Source organism: Pistacia vera, unplaced genomic scaffold (genome assembly GCF_008641045.1).
Source record: "Pistacia vera cultivar Batoury unplaced genomic scaffold, PisVer_v2 Contig100, whole genome shotgun sequence".
NCBI lineage: Eukaryota > Viridiplantae > Streptophyta > Magnoliopsida > Sapindales > Anacardiaceae > Pistacia > Pistacia vera.
This window is the reverse complement of record NW_022195028.1, coordinates 140,116-160,490: the sequence shown is the minus strand read 5'-3', so window position 1 is coordinate 160,490 and position 20,375 is coordinate 140,116. Positions and strand designations below refer to the sequence as shown.

The window sequence follows — 20,375 nt, the reverse complement described above, 5'->3', positions numbered from 1 at the left end:
AATTATTTGTTTTTAAATATTAACTACTAATTATAGGCTTATAGCCTTATATTTACTAAACTTAAATTTGGTCAGTTCTTAATTTCCTGCTAAAGCAATCCACAAGATTCTCCAACAAATCAAGTCAAATTGGTATATCCTACCATAGTTTATCAATTATTCATAAAAGCAAACATCTTTTTCCCACCCAAGGTTTGCCTTAATCACTTTCCCACCTAACAAGTTTCAAAATGTCACTTTCATACCCAAAGTTAACATTCTGATACTACCCAAAGCCGATTCCGATAGCAAAAATTATCTCCGTCACCACCATTTGAACCTCTGGTCTCCTCTCTACAAAACCCTTCTCACTCTTGCAACTGATTTCTCACCGAATATCGGTCACCGCAAAGCTAAGGTTTCCTATTCTTAGATTATTTCGGCGGCGAATATTCAATTGGTTACTACTATTCGATCGATCGCCCATTGACCTTCACACTACAGAAACTCTCTTGTCCTGGCTCCTAATAACTTTCTGAATGACGAGTAAGAAAGTGAAATGTATTTTTAGTATTAACGGAATATAAACGTTGGGTGGAAAAGCGGTATTTTAAAACCTTTTAGGTGAGAAAGTGTCATTAAGACAAACCTTGAGTGGGAAAAAGTCGTTTACTCTTATCTATAATAAGGGGAAACTTTCGTTTGAGAAATAGATTAGAGTAGGTAAGATTACTTTATAGTCTAGATAGGTTTGTTGTGTAATTACGTCCATTATATAAACCCATGATTTCATGAGGTAATGAAAATATATCCATATACGTAGAGACTTTTTTTAGTGCTCCACAATCCAGCCCTACAATGGCAAACACCTTTCCCTGCTGGACATGCAGTCAACTATTTTGAAACTTATAAAGTAAAGCCCGGCATTCATGATGACTAAGTCATCTCGTCTACTGTATTGTTCAATGTTCACATTCTAAGAATTCACGCATTGTGTTTTATATTTTAATTTAGTTAATTAAGCTGAGTCTTATACAAGTTAAATTAATGGTTCAAAGTGTGAAGATTACATATAAACAGCCAACTCAAACTTTCTAGTATTATAAATTACTGGTTGGTGAGTACGTAATTAATGGATTTCTATTAGATTTTCTTTGCAAAATCCTGAGTTCTGTTGATGGAAAATTTCTATTCGATACTGAAGACTTGGCCAATGGCCGGTCATAATTTGTTCCAGTTTACCACCTCATATATATAAATATTAATTTTGTTCCCCAGTCCTTTTCGTAAATAATATTTATTTATGGTAAAATTTCACAGACCCCTTGAGGTTTGCTTGAATCACACGGACCCCCATTGGTATGAGAATTAGGCACTCTCATTCCATGTTTTTGGCCGTTAGTATCATCTAGAAAGTTGATTTTTTTTTTTTTTTTTTTTGGTAACCCGGGTGTCCGGACCAGTTTGTATGCATCTCAACTAATCATCGAGATCCATTGAATACCCTAAAAGCGTAAAATAATAGGTAAGTCACAATGTTATTATGGTAGGTGATCCCAAGGTTTCAATCCAATAATTCAAAGAAGCAAGGAAACCTCCTTAACTATCAGGTCAACCCCTTGGGGTTCAGACCAATCATATTACTTGGAATATCAAAGAAAGAGAACATATGTAAAAATGGCATAAACTTTATGGGTTGTGGTATTGTAACCACCAATCATATTTAGGATGTAGCATTAATCTTAAGAATAGGGGCATTAAGTAGCTATAAAAGGATGCGCCTGGCACAATCTCGGAAATATCATCTGAATCTATCAAAAATATTCTTTTGAGTTCGTTGCCATGATCTCTTCAACGCTTTCTGTTCAATGGCTTCTACTGATCTTCATAGTTATATCGATCTCTGTCACTTCTACAAGCTCTAAGATTCCAAGGCTTAGTCCAGTCAGAGGAACAATTTTACTGGACCCCGAAATTTTGTCAGCTCCTATTTCGGAGGACTTCCAGACATTTTTTTACACTCAAACACTTGATCACTTTACCTACAGACCTGAAAGCTACTCCACTTTTCAACAACGATATGTAATCAATTTCAAGTACTGGGGTGGTTCAAATTCTAATGCTCCAATCTTTGCATATCTTGGAGCCGAAGCACCCATCGATGGTGATTTATCAATCATCGGATTCCTACCCGATAATGCCCTCCGGTTTAAAGCTCTCCTAGTATATATAGAGGTAGATATTCCACATCTTTGTTCCAATAGCTAAATTATTTTCAGATTCTTATTCTTTCTTTTATCTCAAAGTAATTTTCTCTTCTTTCATCAGCATCGTTACTATGGGAAATCGATCCCTTTTGCGTCGAGAGAAGAAGCCCTGAACAATGCTAGCACGATCGGGTATTTCAGTTCAGCTCAAGCTATTGCAGACTATGCAGAAATTATCTTGCATATTAAGAAAAAATATCAAGCCGAAGATTCGCCTGTGATTGTCGTTGGAGGATCATACGGAGGAAGTAAGTGGTGACTGTTACATTAAAAAAAAAAAAAAAAAAAAAAATTGAAACTATCAGTTACTGATGTCATTTTATGATTTCCAGTGCTTGCTTCGTGGTTTCGCCTGAAATATCCTCACGTAGCTCTCGGAGCTTTGGCCTCCTCTGCTCCAATCCTGTATTTCGATGACATAACGCCGCAGAATGGATATTATTCTGTTGTCACCAGGGATTTCAGAGTAATACATATTAAAATTTGGCCTTTTGTTAAACAATCTTTTTCACTTAAAATCCTGAAAGCCTTAAGATAATATTACGGGATTGTGTAGGAAGCTAGTGAAACGTGCTACCGAACTATACTAAAGTCTTGGTCTGAAATCGATAAAGTTGCTTCCACGCCCAATGGTCTCTCAATTCTTAGTGAGAAATTCAGAACTTGCAAGTAATAGCAAAGTCTTTGTCGTATCCTTCTGGTTTATTCCTAGATTATAATAATATATGATTGATTACTAATTTGGTTATTTTCTTGAAGTAGACCCTTGAAAGAATCTTCAGAGCTCAAGGATTTCTTGGATTCTACGTATGCTAATGCAGCTCAATATAATCAGCCACCAGAATATCCTGTTACCATGGTGTGTGGGGGCATTGATGGGGCGCCTCCTGAAACTGATTTACTTGGAAAAATATTTGCTGGTGTGGTTGGTTTTAGAGGAAATAAATCTTGCTATGTTAATGCTCCAAGAAATGAATCTGAAACGAGTGTGGGGTGGCAATGGCAGGTATATCACTCAATTCTTTTTTTTTTCTTTTTTCTTTTTTTATTTTTTATAATATCAATATAATTCTAATCTGGTGAAAAATCATCCTATTTAATCTGTATGTTGGCAGAGTTTTTGGCTAAAGCGAAAGAAGTATTAACAAGACATCAACCATATATATATTATAACAATATATTTTATATGGTATTAATGATTAAATTATGAGTAAAATTATAAGATTTAAGGTAGAAAGTAATTATAAACAAGAACCAAACACCATGGAGAAAAACAAGATTTTATATTATGATGGTTGCCTAGAATGGATGTCAAAATAATGCACACATAAGTTAGAATATAATTATGATCATTGTTATATGAGTCTTAATTAATATGATTTAGGTCATGAAAAGCACTAAATTCTGATCGACAATTAGCACAAGCAACAGGCAACTGGTCATGTCTTGACATATAAGAAAATGAAGTGGTATGCAGTTAAACACGCTAATTAAAGTTGATTAAAATACCCATGTCCCCACAATTAATTAGTATTATGCTCACGTAAGCAAGACTGCAAGAGATTCTTATTTACTTTCATTAGTAGAAAAGGTCTTTTCATAATCAAACAAATTACACAAATGCACAATTGGTATGACCTCGAACACTAAAGTTTCATTGCTTACAATATTCAAATAAACTTCTGTTTTTATGGTCAGATGACAAACCTTTTAGTTACTATAGTTAGTTATACCCAGAGAGTTTTGTGTTCGAGTCGTAGGAGAGGTATATATCACATTTGTACAATTCTATGGTCCATTGGGCTTGTAGGGTATTCCGTGACCCTAACGATTAGGCAGACTCTAATGTGCACTTGGATACCTTGTATACCTAAAAAAAAAAAAATTTATTTAATCTTAATTTTCAAAAAAGATTGATGAGTTGTGTGAATTTTAGACATGTAGTGAAATGGTGATGCCGATAGCGAGAGACAATACGACAATGTTCCCACCTATGCCTTTCAATATAAGCAGCTTCATCGACGAATGCAGTCAATCTTATGGTGTCCCTCCTCGGCCTCATTGGGTTACATCATATTATGGTGGCCATGTAAGCCTTTCTCTTTCCACCACTCAATTATCTTCATTTCTCAAACCACAATTCACTAATTAGCATTTAAATGTTTTTTTATTTTTTATTTTTCTTTATCACTGCAGGATATAAAACTAATTCTCCAAAGATTTTCCAGCAACATAATTTTCTCCAATGGACTGAGAGATCCTTATAGTAGCGGCGGGTAATTAATACACCAAAAAATAATATAAATTTCTAATACAAAATTAACTTTTTTTCTGTATTGTGCTATGTCTAATATACTATCTTACATTATAGGGTGCTGAAAGACATATCAGATAGTGTTGTCGCAGTTCATACAGTCAATGGTAAGTCCCTCGAATGGATCGCCAACTATAGAATTAGGATCATTTGTTGATCTAAATTTTCTTTAAAGTTTTAAAATCCATGAATGGTGCAAGATTAATTGTTAAATTTGCAGGTTCTCACTGCTTGGATATACTTCCAGCAAATGCTACTAGTGATCCAGATTGGCTGGTGAAGCAGCGTAAGATTGAGGTAGAGATTATGGAAGGATGGATAGCCAAGTACAATAAGGATCTCCTAACATTCAGGCAGTAAACGTCATAACGACGGCAGGAAATTGTATCGTGAATCAAAGCCAAAAATTATGTATTAGTTCAAAGTATTTAATAAAATCTAAATTTAATATGTGCCCCTTACGTTAACACCCTACTAGGAATATGAAACAATCTCAAGTTATTAAGCAGAGGTGCTGTGAGGAATTAGTGAAAACAGAGCAGTTTCAAGAAGCTGGGGTCTTGTTTGTAATGATTGTATAAGCTGCATGGCTTAAGTGTAATTTTAGAATCTAAAAGCACTGCCGTTTCAATAAACAAATGTTGGCTATATAAGTGCTAATGTACTGTAACAGAAATCTGTTAATAAAAAATTTAGATTCAGTTTTCATTCAATCTGCAGTAGCTTTCTTTGCACTTTTTAAATTTTCTTGATTTCTTTACAATTTCTTCATGGTATCAGAGCCCCAGACCAACGTCCAAGGGAAAAATTCATCTTCGATCTTGAATAATCTTGACAACTTAAACATGGAGGTTCATAGCTCCAGTTCAAATTTCACTCCTTCAGGAGTTCCACCCACCCTACCTGTCGTCTCTGTAAAACTGCTAGAGAAGAACTATTCGTTCTGGAGATCACAAATTCTGTCAGCCCTGACATCTCATGGTCTTGAAGGCTTTGTTATTGGTGAAAAAGAGTGTCCACCGATGATCTTGTTAGAGAAATCGACTGACTCAGGACAGACAGAGAAGAAACAAAACCCTAGCTATCTCACTTGGAAGAAGATTGACCAGTTCTTGGTAAGTTGGCTTTACTCCTCAATCTCTGAATCAATGTTTAGGCATGTAGCAAAATGCACTACTTCATATGAAATATAGAATGTTTTAGAGCTTCATTTCCAGTCGGTATCCAAAGCTAGGACCTTACATCTGAGAAACCTATTACAGACTACTAAGAAAGAAGGTTGTAATGTGAGTGAATATGTATTAAAGATAAAAGAATTAGGAGATGAATTGATAGCAAGTGGAGTGAATATCACAGATGAAGAACTTTTGCTGTATATATTAGACGGCTTAGGGCCAGGGTATGATGCTGTTGTAGCAAATCTGACAACTTGTAGTAGTCAAACGACACTACAAGAAGCCCAATTCTTACTTCACAAACATGAGATTAGGTTGGAGAGACAGCAAAGTTCTTTGTCAAATTTCCATGAACACATAGTTTCAGCTCTTTTGGCTTCCAAACAGTCTCAAATAGAGTATTCTTCAGGTTCTCAAAATGTTTCTGGTGCTAGTAATGGGAATTTTCGTGCTCATAATTTAGCTACTCCTCAGTTTCAATCGATGCCCAATTTTCAACCTTCAGATCAGAATTTCCTTCACCAACAGATGCCTAGTAACAACCATTCTGGAGGAAACAGTTTAAACAATGCAGTTTACTCAGATTTTAATCCCTCACATTCCTCCCAATACTCACAGATTGGATATGGTTTTACCCCTGGAAACCAGTCTCACATGTTTCATCCTGGAATGATGAGAAGTAGAGGCCGAGGAAGAGGATATTTTAGGCCTAAACTAATCTGTCAAGTATGTGGTAAGGGAGGACACACAGCACTACAGTGCTATCATAGATTTGATCATGAATATCTAGGTTTCCCAACCCCTGGATCAGTATCTAGATCTATTGGTTTTAACAGTTTCTCAGTACCTGGATCTACTGGTTTTAATGGTCCACAAAGTTCTACTCCAGATCACTCTACTAAGTCAGCACAAGCTCTTCTTACTACAGTCATGCTAGGACAATTCATTCCCAAGACTGCTGCTGGAAATCCTAATCCTGGAAATTTTATTTCATCCATAACTAATGCTCCTACTTCACAGACTAATACACTACAGAACTACCTTGGTTATCCTTTACAACATTCTGTTCCTTAGCTATCTCAGAATTCTATTTCATCAGCAGCTGCTCAGCATACACCAGTTGCTTCTCCTCACACTGTGCAAGACCAAACATGGTATGTGGACTTTGGTGCCGCAAACCACATGACATCTGATGTCAACAATCTGATCATTAAAGATAACTATCAAGGTGGTTCAAATGTGCAGGTTGGGAATGGCCAAACAGTACCTTTTTCACACACATGTGAGTCTTTTCTAACTTCTGGCTCTGCTTCTAGGTTATTGCATCTTAGAAATATGCTGTGTGTACCTCATATAGCAAAGAATTTATTAAGTATTTCACAGATTACAAAGGATAATGGTGTAATAGTTGAATTTCATGTTGATCGTTGTCTTATTAAGGATAAGAACACCAGAGATGTACTCCTTCAAGGTGTCCTAAAAGATGGCTTATATCAACTGGAAGCCTCTCTTCCCGCTGTGTTTTCGTCATATGGTGTATCTGCTCCAACTGCTTCCTGTAATGTGGCTGCCTCTACTACTCTCAATAATAGGTGTAGTCATAATAATAGGATCACTGATTTATTACATAGGGTGCAATCTGATGTAGTTGATAATTCTGATGTAGTTAATAAGTCAATAATGGTGTGGCATGCTAGAATGGGACATCCCTAAGAAACAACTCTTAAGCATGTATTAAATAAATTGCATGTACCTGGAATGTCTACCTATAATAAAAGTTTTTGTGAAGCCTGCCAATTTGGCAAATTGGCTCAAACTTCTTTTCCTTTGTCAAATTCTAAGACTTCCAGGCCACTTGAACTGGTTTGTTTAGATTTATGGGGCCCTGCACCAGTATGCTCAACAGAAGGTTTCAAATATTATATGTTGTTTGTAGATGATTACAGTAGATACATGTGGATATACCGTTTGAAACTCAAGTCTGAAGCCTTTAAAGTGTTTACTAGTTTTCATGTGTTTGCTGAAAAACAATTAGATGCTACACTGAAGAATCTTCAATCTGATTGGGGAGGGGAGTTCAGGTCTTTTACTTCTTATCTGGAAACTCATAGCATAGGTTTTAGACACCCCTGCCCCTCTTTACACCAGCAGAATGGGAAGGTTGAGAGAAGGCACAGAACAATTACAGAGTTTGGTTTAACTTTGTTAGCACATGCAGGAATGTCTTTATGTTTTTGGTGGCAATCCTTTAGCATAGTAGTGTTCATTGTTAACAAACTGCCCTCTGTTGCTCTTGACGATATCTCATCATATCATAAACTGTTTGGTAAAGAACCCACATATATTGATCTTAGGGTCTTCGGCTGTTGTTGCTACCCATACATACGACCCTATCAAAAGCATAAGTTTTCTTATCACACTGAGCAATGTGTGTTTATTGGGTATAGTCCAGCTCATAAGGGTTTTAAATGCTTGTCTTCCACAGGAAAGATATATATTGTTAAGCAAGCCAAGTTCAATGAGACAATGTTTCCTTTTAAACATGATTTCAAGTGTGTGCAACTGAAAAATCTGGATCTTATAGGAGTATCTACAAACACCAGTTCTGAAGGGTTTTGTTCATCTTGGAACCTTGCTCATTGTTTAGACTTAAATTATGTTTTTGTCATTAATAACAATGTGTCTTCTACTGCATAAGTAAATACAACTTCATTTGCTGCTGATGCTACTAATTCACAGTTGCCTACTAGAAAACCAGGTGGAGATTCATTATGTGGAAAGGATCTCTCGGCACAAGACTTAACAGAAGTTATAAACTTACCTGCTACAACAGCATCAAAGGGTTCAGTGAGACCTGTTACTGATACTGTCTTAGTTTCAAAATCTGATGTGTCTAATTTTTCTGGTGACTCTATCTTAAATACAGCAGGTACTTACACTGCTTTTGATCCACCTTCAGCTCCCGAAATACATCTGGAGGTTGTCTTACCCATCTCTCAGAACAATGCAACAATGTCAGCACCTACAGCAATGTCAGTACCTACAGCACACACCAATGCCACTACAAACTATCATCCAATGCTCACTAGATCAAAAACCAGGAATAATCAGATTATAAGTCAAGATTTTCTGGCCACAACCTCCATCCTATCTGAACCGAAAAGTGTGTCTGAAGCCTTAAGTATTTCAGAATGGAAACAAGCTATGAATGAAGAATTTGAAGCATTAAAAAGGAACAACACATGGGAGTTAGTTCCTCCTACTTCCGATATGAATATAGTAGGTTGCAAGTGGGTTTTCAAAACCAAATTAAAATCAGATGGCACACTTCAGAAATACAAAGCTCGGTTGGTGGCAAAAGGATTTCAACAAACACCAGGAATTGATTACTTTGACACATTTTCTCCTGTGATCAAACCATCTACCATTAGGATTATGTTCTCCTTGGCAGTCTACAACAGTTGGCAGATACAACAAATTGACATTAACAATGCGTTCTTGAATGGAGATCTCACAAAGACTGTTTTCATGATGCAACTTAAGGGTTTTGGTGATAAGACTCATCCCAAGCATGTGTACAAACTCAACAAAGCCCTGTATGGATTAAAACAAGCACCTTGGGCCTGGTTTGATAAATTGAAATCTGCCCTTTTAACTTGGGGTTTTCAGTGTTCCACTTCAGATACAAGTCTATTCTTTTTTAAGAAAGATACTCAGGTAATATACTTACTTGTGTATGTTGACGATATTTTAATTACTGGAAATGATTCAGAGTTGATTGATCAGATTGTTACTGATTTGAATGGCTGTTTTGCACTCAAAACTTTAGGAGAGATAAGCTATTTTCTTGGGTTTGAAGTGTATAGAAATGAGACAGGTTTACTCCTTACCCAAACCAAATATGCTCAAGAATTACTGAGCAAAGTTGGTTTAGCTGAGTGTAAGCCATGTAATACCCCAATGGCTACAGGTACGAAATTGGGAAAAGAGGACAGTCCCCTCTTTGATCAACCTACACTGTATAGAAGTTTAGTGGGGGGCCTTCAGTACTTAACACTCTCACGACCTAACTTGGCTTTTGCAGTCAACAGGTTAAGTCAGTTTCTTCAGTACCCCACAATCAATCAATGGACTGCATGCAAGAGAGTGCTCCGGTATATTAAAGGGACTGTTCAGCATGGACTATTTTCCTAGAAAAATGAAAATTTTTTGCTAGAAGGGTATGCTGATGCAGATTGGGCCAGCGATGTAAGTGATAGAAGATCCACCCCTGGCTACGGTATTTTTCTTGGAGGGAATCTAGTTCAATGGGGTTCTAGGAAGCAAAAAGTGGTTTCTCTTTCTTCAACAAAGGCTGAATATAGGGCCCTGAGTCAAGCTTCCACAAAATTAGTCTGGATTCAACAGCTATTTCAAGAGCTTGGAATCCAGATAAATGATGTCCCTATACTATGGTGTGATAATATGAGTGCGGGTGCATTATCATCGAAGCCAGTTTTCCACGCCAGGACTAAACACATCGAGATCGATGTTCATTATGTAAGAGAGTTGGCCATGGATAAGAAGTTAGCTGTGCAATATGTCGCATCATAATATCAACTTGCTGATATTCTTACTAAAGCTCTCCCTGCACAAAGATTCTCAATGCTAAAAGATAAATTGAATGTAGTTGCTTTACTGCCAAATCCGGAACATCAATACACACCAACTGGATAATCATTGGTCTGTTTAACTGTATATTGGTGATCTGCCTCATTTTTTCATTTTTCTGCTAATACAATTCTTTTGTTCTTCTTTTGTCTGCTAAATTGATTGATAATTCAGTTTGAAGATTTCTTGCTTTAATGGTATAAGAAGTGGTCTGCCTAGACTGGTGTTATGATATGGTTTGATAGCAAAATGTTTTTGGTTTGATATGGTGTTATGACTGGTGTTATGATATGGTTGAGCCTTTGAGTTTCTGGTGATGGTTTGAAACAGCAGTGGTATAAGAAGTGGTCTGCCTAGACTGGTGTTATGATATGGTTGAGTTTTTTGAGTTTCTGGTGATGGTTTGAAGCAGCAGTGGTATAAGAAGTGGTCTGCCTAGACTAGTGTTATGATATGGTTTGATAGGAAAATGTTTTGGTTTAAGGGGAAATGTTTAGCCAAAGCACTGCGAACAGAATGGATGTCTAGTTTAAGGGGAAATATTAAGCAGAGGTGCTAAGAGGAATTAGTGGAAACAGAGCAACTTTTAGAAGAAACTGGATGTTTAGTTTAAGAGGAAATATTAAGCAGATGTGCTGAGAGGAATTAGTGGAAACAGAGCAGCTTTTAGAAGAAACTAGATGTTTAGTTTCAGGGGAAATATTAAGCAGAGGTGTTGTGAGGAATTAGTGAAAACATAGCAGTTTAAAGAAGCTGGGGTCTTGTTTGTAATGATTGTATAAGCTACATGGCTTAAGTGTAATTTCAGAATCTAAAAGCACTGTCGTTTCAATAAACCAATGTTGGCTATATAAGTGCTAATGTACTGTAACAGAAATCTATTAATAAAAAATTTAGATTCAGTTTTCATTCAATCTATAGTAGCTTTCTCTACACTTTTTTAGTTTTCTTGATTTCTTTACAATTTCTTCACAAGTAATACGAAATCAAAACAGTAACCACACACAAACCACAAACAGTAAAGAGAAAGAATAATACGCATAATTTAATCTGATTCAGCCAATTAACTGGCTAAATCCAGTAGAATCAATATTATTGCAATACTGTCTCACCTCTTTAATAACAATTAGACCTGGCAAAAGAGGGCTTGTACTCGTGGGTAAACGGGTACCAGCATCTAATGGGTGGGTACAGGTATCCCTTAATATTACCTATTTCAAAATTACCCGTACTCGGCCTGCCCGTGAAAGTTGCTGGTGGGCCGGGTAATGCCCGCGGGTACACGTACTTTAACTTAAACCCAAAAAACCCTAAACCATTTCTCACTCTCCCAACCAACAGCGCCCTGCACTAGTAGCTCTCAATCTCTCTCAGACTCTCACGTAGCTCTCCATAGGGGTAAGCGGTTCCGAGTACCCTGTGTTTTTCGGGGGAACCAAAACCATACAGTACAACTTCCCAAAAAAAGAAACCAGAACTGGAACCATACAGTGCAGATTCTTAAATTCAAGGAACTGGAACCTGCATTAGGTTCCGGTTCCTTTCCCGGGTACCCTATAAAAAATCAGTTACGCCCCTATTAGTTTAAAACATGACAAAAATACCTTAAAAGTTTACAAATACACCCCTAACAAATTTTGATTATTCATTCATTTGTGTCTAATGTGACTTATAAATCCTTTAATCTCTAGGCAACACTTGAATTCAATCAATTTATCACAATTCACATAAAATTCCTCAATCAAAACCAAAACACAAACAATTAATTAAACAATCATATTATGAATCTATAATTTAATATTATAATTAATCAAATTTCTAATCATTTAATTAAGTATTGTACTAATGTTTATAATGGAATATTATAATTAATTAAGTAATCATACTATAAATCAATAATGTAATGTTATAATTAATCAAATTTTTAATCATTCAATTAAGTAATGCACTAATATAGTATATTACTAATGTTTATAATGTAATGTTATAAATTTATAATTAATCAAGTAATCATTTAACTATGTAATGTTATAATTAATTAAGTGATTATAATATAATGTAATGTTATAATTAATTAAGTAATCATACTATAAATTTATAATGTAATGTTATAATTAATTAAATTTCTAATTATTTAACTGGTCATAATTCCAATTATACTCTTAATTAATCAAAACTTTAATATTAATATATTATAATATATTAAAGTTTTTTATATGGTGTAGTTTATATGTAATAAGTATAATTATATATTTATTTAATTAGGTTATTGTAAAAATTTAACTTTTTCCATTTCAAATTTTTTTATTTGTAAAATTACAATAGACCCCTCATTCTTCACAGATATTTATTTCAACCCAGGTTCCAAAACAGGATATCCGCTGCAGGTTCTTTTTTCTAAGTTCCAGTTCTAGTTCCTCCACATGTAAGAACCGAAATCGAAACTGTATAATATCGGTTCCAAAAAAATAGATCCTGAACCTACCCGCATAGTATCGGTTCTGGTTCTACCTACAGGTTCGATTCTACCTACGACCCGTGCTCTCAATTTAACTTGAATGTTTATCATTTATTAAAAAATAAATAAATGATAAACATTCAAGAGGCTTCATCAACTCTTGGCACGAGGTCATAAATTTTAGTAGTAATTATTTCTTGGATTGGGGTTAATATTACTATTTTAATGTAATGCTTTCGTGATCATAAATGAGTTTTCCTCCTGCTTCATCTCTCTCACAGCGGTAGCTTTAGCACTAATCCTGCCATCTTCTTCCTCAGATTCCATGCCAAAAAATCGCCTCAGAAGACTAAAAAATATCACCCAATTGCCACCTCTCCCCTGAACCATGTACTCAATTATTACAGGCTCTTTGACTTAATGACGAACCTTTCACGCAAATATAAAACCCACAGATTGTCTTCCTTCCATATGATTTTGTTTTTACGGGTGACCCTACGGGTTGACCCGTACCTACATAGGCGAGTACGGGTCATACATTTTTCTACCCGTGAAATTTGTTTACTCGTAGACCCTTGCCCATTACTCGTAACTACCCGGTCCGTATCCGCCCGCCCCGCCCGTTTGTCAAGTCTAGTTACAATTAATGTAATTTGTCTTATGATTTACTATCACACTCATACAAGAGAAAAATAAGTTTATATACTAAGTTTAAAGTGTAAAACCTAATATTACAAGAATCCTCTTTTACTAAGCCCAAACCCAATTAGAAATTAATGACTTGGAGAAATCCTACAGCGGCTCTTTATGAAATAGACCCAAACTGCCTACAAGCCAAATAGCACTGCCTCTTGCACCCTCGCCTGCTTATTGAGGAACAGGGTCCTCACCAACTGATCGGGCAACATGACCCCCAAATGCATCTACGTGGTCCGTTATTGTTAAAGTGATCGACAACTCCAACAATCAAGACATAGCTATCGCAAATATATATCAAATTTATCCAAAAAACAAACATCACTGTCACCTTGAATAAAATCAAATATCTAAAAGACAGCGTAATTAATATTAATTTCATCCTATTTTACTATCAAATTTTTCAATGTTTATATATAATATGTATCACAGATGGTAGTCTGGTAGTGGTAGGTTAGCTAAACAATGAGCCGATGCAAAGGCCCAATGTTTAACCAGTTTTGATTGGGCTATTGGATTCAGTTTAGAATGACTTAAACAAACTAGTTATATTGAACCTTCGTACTCTTTATATATTTCTAAAACAAAATTCAAAAACAAAAAAGCTTAATTTATTTTCATTTTTACTTCCCCTAAGTAGAACAATTTTGTTCAAGAGATGTATTTCTTACTATTTTTAATAATAAAAGCTTAATTATAAATAATATATAATATAAATTTACCTTTTTTTTTTTTTTTTTTTTTTTTTTTTTTTTTTCTTCTAAGTGACTCGTCTCATATAGTCATTTAATCATAATTTCATTAATTTTCTACAGCAAGTTAACTAAGAGTTCGATTCTTCTTTTCTTCACTTAAGATTATAAATTACCCCATGAGTTGGTTCGTAATCTTTAATTAATACATATTGCTACATGAATAAATTAATAAAATTATTCCTTGTCTTTTATGGAAAAAATTGCTTCATTGTTTTGTTTTTCTTCTATTTTAAATTTTCTTCATTATTTTAATAAATTAATATGTATTTATGCATATATAAATTGGTAACATATATCTACTTTCATTCAGTTTTCAAACATGTGCTAAGAAACAAAATTGTTTTTTTTTTTTTCTCATAATTACAAATTACTTTGCAATAATATGTCAAATCAATAAAATATAGTCACATAAATACATAAATATTCAGTTGATATATATTCTGTCGTGATCAATAATGCTACGGACACCAATAATTTGCACCGAATTTTTGTACTAACGTACGTGGCATCCATTCAAACACAGCCATGTTGAAGACAAAACACGTCTTCCGTGAATGAACGATCGTCCAACAATTATGGACGTCCGTCCATATTTGATGGACGACCATTCATCATGAATTGACGAACGTCCATGAAAAATAACATGGACTCCCGTCCATATTATATGGACGGGAGTCCATTTCCTCTGAATGGACGTCCACCTCATATGAAAACCCTCCATAGTTTTTTTTAAATATAATAATGGACGTCAGTCCATATTATATGGACGACCATCCATACTAAAGATGCTAGTTTCATTGAGTTCTTAATTTGTGAATAATAAATGCAGACTCCAAGTTAAGGCAAGGCTGAACAACCACCTGGAATTGTGAGTTCTAATGAACTAAAAAAAAAAAAAAAAACAAAAACAAAAACAAAAATTATCCTAAGGCTAATTGTGATGATGTGGCTTATGAATTGCCACGTTGGAGTCAAACTTTTTTAAGAAGAGTCAAGCCTGAGTTATGCGACACCATTTTGCATTTGGGATCACTTAACATATTGTGTCAAGTGGTCCACTTCTCCAGCAACAAACGTTTCTCTCCATGCCTCATTAGAAGCATGAACATGGAGAAGCTTCTAGGGTATTTCTTCATCTTACGGCTGTGGAGTACATTAATCCAGGTGGAGGTTGATCTGAGAAGTGTGTGGGTGTATAAAATCATGTTGGCTATTAAAGGAAGGGCAGAGCCTTTCATAAAGAGAGTTAGGGATTGTTATTCTCGGGTGTGTTCCTTCCTTGTACTTTTCTTTTCAATTCTTCTTTGTACCTTTGAAATTCATGAGTAATAATACCGTACAGTGAGCCTTGAAGAGTGGATGTAGGCTTTACAGCTGAACCACTATAAATTGCAGTGTCTTTACTCTTGATTACTCTATTTTTGTTGATTTATTTATCCTAGATGTGTTGGTTGATTGACTCATAGTTTTATGTTTGATTGTTTATTAAATTAAACCCATTTGAGATTCAGATTAAGACACACTGTTAACCCTAGATTTCTACAAATTGGTATTAGAGTCTGGTTCAAGGCTTCTTTAGGGTTCTATTCAGTTGTTCTTGTTTGTAATCTCTTCTAGAATACTAGCTCTTCATTGATTTCATGTACCATAGTATTTCTTCTATATTGTTGTTTTAACATCCCTTTGAAAACATGTCATCTAAGTTTGAATTTGAAAATTTTACAGGAGAGAATGATTTTGGTTTATGAAAGATGAAGATGGAAGCTGTGCTGGTAAAATTAGGGTTGGCCCTGGCGTTGAAAGGAGAATTTGAACTACCTAAAACGATGACAGCAATTGAGAAGCAGGATGTGCTGAATAAGGCTAAAAGCTCCTTGATCCTAGGACTAGGTGACAAAGTCCTTCAAGAGGTTAAGGAGGAGAAAACAACATCTGCAATCCGGAACATGTTAGATACTCTTGACCAGTTTAAAGCTATTCCTAATAGGTTATTCTTAAAACAGAGATTGTTTGGGTTTAAAATGGATGAACAAAAAACCTTGAAAGATAATAAGGATGAATTTCTAAAAATAGTACAAGACCTAAAGAGCATATAAGTAGAAATTGGTGATAAGGATTAGGCCATAATCCTATTAAATTCTTTGCCAAAGTCCTACTCTAATTTTGTGGAAACCTTAAAGTATGGTAGCCAGACCCTAAAATTAGAAGAGGTTGTAGAAACTATTACAACTAAGGGTAGTGAGAATAGGATGAAAGATAAACATGGCAGTGATGGTGAAGGTCTTATGGTTAGAAGTAGATTAGAGAAGAGAAATTAGAAAAAGGGAGGAAACAATAGGAATAGGTCTAAATCTAAAACAAGGAAATGGAAGTGTTCTTTTGTCATAAAGAAGGTCATCTTAGGAGGGACTGTCCTGAGAGAAAAGGTAAAAAGAAACATGAAAAGTAAGGTGAAGAAGGCAGTGTTGGAGTTATAGCTAAAGGATATGAGAGTTTTGAGGTTCTAGTCATTTCTGATGGCAAAAATAGTGAAGAATGGATCTTAGAACAGGATGTACCTATCATATGACACCAACTAGGGAGTGGTTCAGTTCCTTTCAACCCTTAGATGGTGGGAAAGTAGTGATGGATTAACCAAAATCCTCACTGATGTGAGGTATATCCCTGACCTTAAAAGATACTTAATATCTCTAGGCACTTTAGACTCAATAGGCCTACGTTACAAGGCAATAAATAGGAGTCTTAATGTGATGAAATGATCCTTGGTGGTTATGAGGGCTGAAGGAGAAATGGGCTTTATGTGTTAAAAGGTAAAACAGATTGTGGAGTGGCTGTTGTAAGGTCAACAGAGGTTCAAGATAAAACTCATTGTGGCATCAAAGGCTCGCACATGTTAGTGAAAAGGGTTTAGGAGAACTAAGTAGACAAAATTTATTGTGTGGGAATAAAATTGGGAATCTGATTGTGAACATTGTGTGTTTGGTTTAGGCAGAATGCTCAGGTCTTATATGTAATTGTCTATGTGGATGACATTTTGTTAACTGGAAATGATACTGAGTTAGTACAGAATATTGTCCAAAGGTTAAACATTAAGTTTGCTCTTAAGACTTTAGGTTCTCTTAAGTATTTCTTGGGTTTTGAAGTCCACAAAACAAATTCACACATCTACATGAGCCAAGAAAAATATGCTAGAGACCTCCTTTCTAAGACTAGTATGTTAGATTCAAAACTTTGCTCTACTCCCATGGTTGTAGGCAACAAGTTAACCTGCATAGACAGTGATACATATGACAACCCAACTCTATATAGAAGCAAATTGGGGCTTTATAGTATTTAACACTTTCTAGACCTGATATTGCTTATTCATTCAAAAAGTTAAGCCAATTTCTCAAAGCTCCCACTCAACTTCATTGGAAAGTCTGCAAAAGACTTCTAAGATATCTTAAAGGCACTACAAATTTTGGTCTTCAGTTTACTAAAGTCAACAGGTCTCATTTGGAGTGTTTCACTAATGCTGATTAGGCAGGCTCTATTCAAGATAGTGTTGAACTGGTTGTCACAGTCACAAAATTAAACCTAAATGCCGTAGTTAGCAGTAAGTAGGGTCGAATCCACAGGGAGCAAGACTAACAACCTAATGTATTTTAAGTAGTGGAAATGAAATTGGCAATTGATTAATGAAACTAAATAGACTAAATGCAAATAATGAAATAGTGAGATTAAAACAAATAAAGACTTTATAATAAAAATGTTGCCGTTACGGTTTTGATTCGACATGAGACCGACTCACACAATTCTTCTCCACCCTCTACAATCCCCTAAACCTACAAGCAAGGTAAATCAATGAAATGGCTTCACGACACTCTAGGTATAATCTATCCTGTCTCACCCGATCACTCNTTATCCTATATACATGTTAGAGAATATAAGTTGAAACCTAGAGCTATCAAGTGCTTATTCTTAGGATATCCAGATGGGGTTAAGGGCTATAAATTCTGGAATTTAGAGACTAAGAAATGAATTACAAGTAGGGATGTGGTGTTTAGAGAAGGCATTTTACTTGGGTTGGATGAATTTAGAAAAATAGAAGAGAATTCCTTAGGATTTGATCATTTAGATTTGGAAGTTCAAATTATAATTCCTAACCAAACTCTGAATCAAGGTGGAGCTAATGAGATTCAAGGTGATGAAGAAAATTCTGAAAATCTTGAGGGAGATCATACGGGTGAGCAAGAGGTTGAACAAGTAAATTAAGAGAATGATGAGCCAAACTTGACAAACTACCAACTATCTAAGGATAGGGTTAGGAGAGTTATTAGACCCCCTAACAGGTTAGGGTATGTTGATTTAGTTGCCTATAGACTACAAGTTGAAGAAGAAATGAGTAATGCACCCAGGACCTTTCAAGAGGCTATCTCAGGATCTGAAAAATCACATTAGGAACAAGCAATAGTTGAAGAATATAATTCTCTCATGAAAAATCAGACCTGGATACTAGTTGATAAACTTGCAAGTTGTAGAGTGGTAAAAAACAAATGGATTTTCAAAAAGAAACCTAGCCTTACTCCTAAGGAACCACCTAGATATAAGGCTAGGTTAGTTGCAAAGGGTTTTACTCAGATAGAAAGATTAGATTATAATGAAATATTCTCTCTAGTGGTCAAACATGCATCTATCAAGGTGCTGATTTCTCTTGTTGTCCAATTCAACCTTGAATTAGAGCAAATGGATGTAAAGATAACCTTCTTACATGGTGATTTAGAGGAGAACATTTTGATGGAACAACCTGAAGGGTATTCAGATTTAGCAGGTAAAGTTTGTCTTTTAAAAAAATCTTTATATGGCCTAAAACAATCACCACGACAATGGTATAAGAAATTTGATTCTTTCATGATTAAAATTGGCTTTAATATATGCAATTTTGATAGTTGTTTCTATTTTAAAAGAATTTGTGATTTGACATATATTTTGTTGTTGTTGTATGTGGATGATATGTTGGTGGCTTATCATGACAAAACTGAGCTATCTCAGCTGAAGAAGACTTTGAATACCAAGTTTGAGATGAAAGAGTTTGGTCAAGCTCAAAAGATACTCGGTATTACAACCATCAGAGATATAATTCATTGGAGTATAAAGCTGGTCCAGCAAGATTATGCAAAAAAAAAATTCTGCAAAAGTTCAATATGAAGGATGCAAAGGCTGTTCAAACACCTCTTGGCCAACATCTCAAATTGTCTCATGATCAGAGTCCCCAAACTGAAGAGGATAAACTGGAAATGGCTACTATCCCATATGCAAATGCACTAAGTTATCTAAGGTACTTGATGGTATGTTCAAGACCAGATCTCGCTTACTCGGTGAGTCTTGTGAGTAGATTTATTAGCAACCCAAGTAAGGCTCACTGGTTTGCCCTTAAGTGGATCCTGAGGTACTTAAAAGGGATTAAATCGGTTGGCATTTTATTTAGAAGGAACAAAAGGAAAGATGGCTGCATTGAAGGTTTTGTAAATGCAAATTATGCAGGAGACTTTGATCGGAGAAAATCAACATCTACTTTTGTGTTTACATTATGGGGGAATGTGGTTAATTGGAAGTCAAAACTCCAACATATGGTCACACTTTCTTCAACTGAATCTGAATATGTGGCTTTGACAAAAGCAGCTAAAGAGGCTAAATGGTTGAAGGGGTTTGTAAATGAGCTGGAGCTGGAACAGGGAACTGTTGTGATTAATAGTGATAGTTAGAGTGCTATTCACCTGTCTAAAAATCAAGTCTTCCACGAAAGAACCAAGCACATTGATGTACGACTTCATTTCATTAGGTAGATGATTGAGAAAGGAGAAATAAGGATTGAAAAGGTGAAGGGCTCACATAATCCAACAGACATGTTTACTAAACCAATGACTGCAGACAAACATAGGCTCTGTATGAGCCTCCTTCAAGTCCAAGAATAATCAATATGGTTCCAAGGCCACATAGGGTGTTAATTCAAAAGTCAAGGTGGAGAATTGTGATGATGTGGCTTATGAATTGCCACGTTGGAGTCAAGCTTTTTAAGAATAGTCAAAGCTTGGGCTATGC

At 35.4% G+C, this 20,375-nt stretch overlaps 2 protein-coding genes across 2 annotated transcripts; both read left to right on the top strand.

The window, feature by feature from the left end:
• Positions 1–1,806: 1,806 nt before the first annotated feature.
• On the top strand, positions 1,807–4,935 carry LOC116125413 (lysosomal Pro-X carboxypeptidase-like). The gene is made up of 9 exons (XM_031411168.1): positions 1,807–2,214; positions 2,308–2,494; positions 2,579–2,712; positions 2,803–2,915; positions 3,009–3,252; positions 4,183–4,335; positions 4,443–4,522; positions 4,618–4,667; positions 4,781–4,935. Exons 1-9 carry the CDS (start codon positions 1,822–1,824, stop codon positions 4,918–4,920), a joined length of 1,494 nt encoding a protein of 497 aa, XP_031267028.1. The 5' UTR covers positions 1,807–1,821; the 3' UTR covers positions 4,921–4,935.
• Positions 4,936–19,477: 14,542 nt separating this feature from the next.
• On the top strand, positions 19,478–20,038 carry LOC116126134 (secreted RxLR effector protein 161-like). Its single transcript, XM_031411869.1, has one exon. The coding sequence runs from the start codon at positions 19,478–19,480 to the stop codon at positions 20,036–20,038; it is 561 nt and encodes a 186-aa protein (XP_031267729.1).
• Positions 20,039–20,375: the final 337 nt, after the last annotated feature.

Excerpts from the sequence above, each read along its gene's own strand:
- LOC116126134 (XM_031411869.1), top strand. The coding sequence starts at position 19,478 with ATGAAGGATGCAAAGGCTGTTCAAACACCTCTTGGCCAACATCTCAAA.
- LOC116125413 (XM_031411168.1), top strand. The coding sequence starts at position 1,822 with ATGATCTCTTCAACGCTTTCTGTTCAATGGCTTCTACTGATCTTCATA. Across the intron at positions 2,495-2,578 it reads TGGAGGATCATACGGAGGAA|TGCTTGCTTCGTGGTTTCGC; the intron begins GTAAGTGGTGAC and ends TATGATTTCCAG. Across the intron at positions 4,336-4,442 it reads CATCATATTATGGTGGCCAT|GATATAAAACTAATTCTCCA; the intron begins GTAAGCCTTTCT and ends TTATCACTGCAG.